The sequence below is a fragment of the Tuber melanosporum genome (genome assembly GCF_000151645.1).
Source record: "Tuber melanosporum whole genome shotgun sequence assembly, scaffold_340, strain Mel28".
Lineage (NCBI taxonomy): Eukaryota > Fungi > Ascomycota > Pezizomycetes > Pezizales > Tuberaceae > Tuber > Tuber melanosporum.
This window is the reverse complement of record NW_003299020.1, coordinates 18,485-23,891: the sequence shown is the minus strand read 5'-3', so window position 1 is coordinate 23,891 and position 5,407 is coordinate 18,485. Positions and strand designations below refer to the sequence as shown.

At 28.4% G+C, this 5,407-nt stretch overlaps 2 protein-coding genes; both read right to left on the bottom strand.

Moving 5' to 3' along the window:
- Positions 1–434: 434 nt before the first annotated feature.
- Positions 435–839, bottom strand: GSTUM_00002010001 (uncharacterized protein). XM_002839326.2 has 1 exon: positions 435–839. The coding sequence occupies exon 1, from the start codon at positions 718–720 to the stop codon at positions 496–498; it is 225 nt and encodes a 74-aa protein (XP_002839372.1). The 5' UTR covers positions 721–839; the 3' UTR covers positions 435–495.
- A 3,109-nt stretch (positions 840–3,948) lies between these two features.
- The window catches only part of GSTUM_00002008001 (uncharacterized protein), a gene marked incomplete at both ends in the record, with an annotated part of 5,697 nt that continues 4,238 nt past the window's right edge, over positions 3,949–5,407 (bottom strand). The window contains one exon of the mRNA XM_002839325.1: positions 3,949–4,783. Coding sequence (XP_002839371.1) covers positions 3,949–4,783 — 835 coding nt within the window. The remainder of the gene's footprint in view (positions 4,784–5,407) is intronic.

Sequence of the window (5,407 nt, the reverse complement as noted above, 5' to 3'; positions counted from 1 at the left end):
GGTCCAATAGAAAACCTCACTTTAAACTCCTTTGAAGCAAAGGTAATTTTATCATGTCTCGCTCTTCTTTAGATATATTTTTAATACCTAAAGAAGAAGGTAAAATTTTTACCTCAAACTTCTAAGGCTAAACACGTAGAACTATTTAAGTTTTGATATAAATAAAATTGGCCTTTTTCAGTTGTAGTAAGCACACCTTTATTAATTACACGACGAATGTGCCTGATATTCTTTTTTTTGACTTATTTCAATATCAGACAAAATGTGCACATCTATTTGGTGTAAGCTCCCTAGCTGCTTGCTCAATACTCTCAAATATAAACACTACTGTAGAATTGTCGTTAGAGTAAGCATACAATTTTCCCTTTTGAAGATTTTGAAAAGAAATTATTGGGACTACACAAAAAGCATAAGCTCAATCCATACCTTCCAGGGTTAGGTTTAACTTTGTTAAACCCAAATTAAAAGCAAAAGTAAATACCAAAAGAAAAATAACTACGCAACATATAATAAAAGAAACGCGATCATAAGCGCAAAAAGACCAGTCGCTTCACAAAACGCGAACCCAAGAATAGCATATGAAAATAATTGAGCTCTTAAGCTCGGATTTCTAGCCACACCTAATATTAATGCACCGAATACTACACCAATACCTACACCTGCCCCTATTAAACCTGTTGTTGCAAGTCCAGTTCCTATAATTTTTGAAGCTTGAATCATAACAAAAAAAAAAGTTGTTATTGCAGTATTTCCTGCTTAATTTGAAGACACCTGATGATTTTTTACATTATTTAAATTATATTATAACCACACCTAATAAAAGGTCAATTTGATAAACTAATTTAAAATAGGTTACTTTTAGAAAATAATGAAATAATATATAAAAGATTATTTATGCTTTACCCCCCCCCCCTTTTTAACCCGAATTTGTTGATCTTAATACATGAATGTATGTTTTCATCTATAATGTATTACTTAAGAATAAAATTAATAAAAATGGTGAGAAATACTTTGAAGATAAAGTAAATGAGGAAAAATATATCTACCTTTATAAGGCTTCTTTTGATTTTGTCTAAAATACATAACAATACTTATTCGTAATATGTTTAAGGCTCTTGCAGCTTCATACATTGAATTATAAGAAGTCGTAGTATTATTTTTAATATCAGTAATTTCTATTTGTTGAGAGGGTCTACCAGATTCTTCTGTTTTTAATTGTCCTGGCTTATAACGACCAGAATTATCAATTTTCTTAGCAGCATCAGACATTGGAGCACTTGGATTTAAGGATATATTATACTCTGGATTGAATTTTTTAAAACCCTCCCTTTCTAGACATTTAGAAGCTTCACAGTACTCAATAATTGTAAAAGAAAAATTAGATTGACCGTGCTTTAATATTGCATTATATATATGGCTTTTACTATTTTTTAATGAATTTATCATAGCCTTAAAAGAGTAATAAAATGCTAGCCTATTGGGCAAGTTAACTGCACTCCCGATATAGCATTTATCATTTGTTAAATTTTTCAACATATCAGGATTTCTTTGTGTAATAGACAACAAGGGATACAAAAAAAAAAGCTACTTTGTAAAAATCATCCAAATCCAATCTTTTTACACCTTGAAGGGAGTATTAAAAAAAAGGTAAAATTATACTATTTATGCTATCTAAATTAGATACATAAAAATAGGTTATATTATTTTTACGATCTTCCTTAATGTTACCACAACCAAGAAAATTTACTAAGTTACTTAATAAAAAATGATCTCGACTATTTTGAGTTAAAATAAACTTTAAATTTACAGAATACTTTAATTTAGTAGATTTAGATTTATATATTTCCACCCCAAAATATCCTTCACCTTCTGTAAATCCAGATAGTCAGTATGGATCTGGAATTCCTGAGATTTTAACTTATCCGATAAACCATTATTAATTGAACTTTTTATTTTCACCAAGGAATGTATCCCTTCAAGAGTAAGATGTTGTTTACATTTGATTAATTCAAAAGCTTGCTTGAAAAGAAAATAATCTACTCGTTTTTGAGTAATTAAAGGGTACTTATCAAAATGATCTATTATCACTGTTAATTCTTTAGAAGAAGAAACAAAAAGCTTTCTTTCTGTTCTAATCTTACCTATTCCTCCAAAGAAGGATTGAATCTTTTTTAATAAATCTATATCCTTTATATGTAAAAATATTATAAATCTAAGTTCGGCTGTTCAGCCTATTTTATTTGGACTGATTTTAACTTGAAAACTACCATCAGTGAATCCTGTTATAAACCAAAAACAAAGGGAGGTAAGATCAGACTTATTTTGATTATCAGAAAGAATTTGAGTTTTATCAGTGTCTGCATTAGGATAAATTTTTGCTGGAATGAAAGGCGTTAACTGAGGCATAAAAAAACATGAGAAGTTTTTAGGCTACTAATTTGAGGAATTTTATAATGGTATTAATAAATATGATATATGTAGAGTTTATTTTAATTTAAAATTAAGACCAAAACTATTTTGCTATTCATTATATTTTATATTTAATAATTCTTTAAAAACAATGGAGAACGGTAATGAAATTATTTATTATAGATGTATGGTTATAAGAATTTAGAGAGCATTAACTAATGATAGTGGTTATAAAATGGCTAGGGAGGGTGGCCAAAATCCATATGGGGCCCTTTTTTTAAAGGGCATTGGGCGTAACCGCCGCCACAAAGCATGCGAAACTTGGCTTGCCTAGCCTAAAGGAAACATGAACCAAAAGCATGAAAAATACAGGAAGAGGGGGGAGAGGCTGTGGGTATATTATTTGATTAAAGTAATATTAGCCAATGAAATTAACAGCATATTTTAATAATAAATATCCTCTGCCCAAAGGGAGCGGGACATTATTCTAGTTTAACACTGAAAACGTAACGTATTAGGTTAAGAATCATGAACTCTTATAGTATTCATCCCACTCTTAATCCCTTTAATATGATCTAGTCCATAATTTGTTAAATGAAGCTTATACTCTATTAACAAACTAACTTGCACAAAACTCTCAAAGTCCAATCTTTTAACACCTTGTAGTGAATATTAAAAAAAAAGTGTTTAGAATCTTATTGTAAAGTTACACAGCCTAAATATTAAATTTCGGGTCTAGGTACAAGAATTATGTAAGAGAAAGATTCCTTTAATGCTTCAATTAAACCGTTATTTATAGAGACTAGAATATTAAGAATTTTTAGAGGCTGGCTACCCAACTAAGCATCTATTCCATCATAAGATGCTATTTTTTTATAACATCTCAACAATTTATTTAAATAGTAAAAATTTCTGAGGCTCATACTCCCTTTAGGCAAGCCTACCTAGTTTTTGAGTTAATAATGGAGGGCTGAAGCTTCGCTAGCCACTTTTCAGAATGTGGTATTATTACATTAGTTAAAGCCTCCATTGATGTAACTTGCAACTGAATTATATTTAATTATTTTACCTTCTCTAATCATGTTAGATCCTTTTCATATAAAAAACACCCACACCCTCTTAATATAATTTTTATTTTTTTTTACGTATTTAATGAACATAAAATAATCTGACAATCTAGCAAAGAAATCCAAAGCACTTCTGACGTATTGATTTCCATAAATAGATACCTATTTTTTAACAAAGGAACGAAGTTAGGATTTAGTTTATCCTTTTTATTAAAACTAGAAATACCTAATATTGAAAACATGACCACTACCTAACTTGGACTTAATGACAAGAAATCAAAAGCATAACATAAAAACAAAAATAAATCCTGCCGCAGCCTTACGCGCTGCGCGCTAGAGGTCAGAATTTAATTAATAGATTTCGGAGGGTATAAATCCTACTTGGGTTAGGTTTACCTTATCGATAAACCCAGAAAGGAAGCATGGAAAGAAAAGCGCCAATGTCACCAATGAAACCACCGCCAAAAGTATCTTAAGTACTTAATGTATAAATTAAAATATAAATTATTAAGCCTATTAATATATATAGAGCATAAGATGTAATAATACCTGTATCCAATTTAGCAATATTTTTACTTAAATTAAGCAATCCTTTTTCTAATCCAAAAGGTCCTATTAATTCAATACCTCCTTTATCAATAATTTTAGTTGTTTGTCCACCTAACTTCAATACAAAGGCAATAATGTACTTATTATAAAATAATTCTACTAAGAATCGTTGGTTAAAGAATCCCCAAATATTATATCCAAATCTAGTGAATTTAAATGCTAATAGTAAATTAGGGAAAAATTCAGATAAAACCAGAGCTAACACAGAAAAGAATATAGTAGAAATAAAAGGTAATAATTTAAAAATAGTAAGCACTGCAAATTCAGTGGCAATCATAATTTCATGTGAAGGATGAATAAATAAACTGTTATCAGCAAAAAATGAAGAACCAAGTCCAATGTAAATATCTTTAGTAATATATCCAAAGAATATAGAGAAAATTGCTAAAGTAATTAGAGGTAAACTAATAAAAATATCACCCTCATGAGCTTGTTTATAATTTATTAAAGGTCCATGTGGATTAGCTAGGAAAGTTAAATATAAAACTTTAACCGAATATAATGTAGTAAAGATTGCACCAATAGTAGCAATAAAATATACTACAATGCTAGAAAAATAAAATTGACCAAAAGCAGATTCTAGAATAAAATCTTTAGAGTAGAATCCAGTCATGAACGGAAAAGCAACTAAACTAAGTGAAGCTATTAACATAACTGAATAACTTAAAGGTAAGAATACTCGTAACCCTCCATATTTTCTAAACGGTTATTTTATTTAATTTCTTAATTAAATTATTATTCATTATAATACTTGGTTTATTTAGTTTTTTATTTTTATTATTAAGATTAAGGATTTCATTTGTTTAATTTATCTTTTAAACCTTTTATTTTATCTATTTTTTCTTGTGTTAATTGTTCTTTATTTTTAAGTAATTTTAATATTTCACATCATATAGAAAAATTATATGCTTTAAACCCTTGTAGAGGATAATTATTAAAATGAACTATTAAACTATTAAAGTTAGCTAATTTAAACACTTTCCATTCCGAAAAATTATATTTTGGTGATTCATAAACTGATTAATTTTAATTAATAAAAATTTGTCTCTATCATTTAACCCTACACTAGCCCATGGTCTCATTTTATTAGTTTTTTTATCTATACTTACATAAAATGATCCATCAGCTTCTATAAACCCTGTCACTCAGAATGGATTTAATGCTATATCATTAACTATTACTGAAGGTTTTTCTATAGGAGTTACTTTAGGGAATGATAATTTTAATTTATCTGATTCCAAAAAATTCATAGCAGCTTTAATAGATATAATTTGTTCTAAGATGTAGTAATAACATCACAATAGATGATCCTAGTTTGTTTC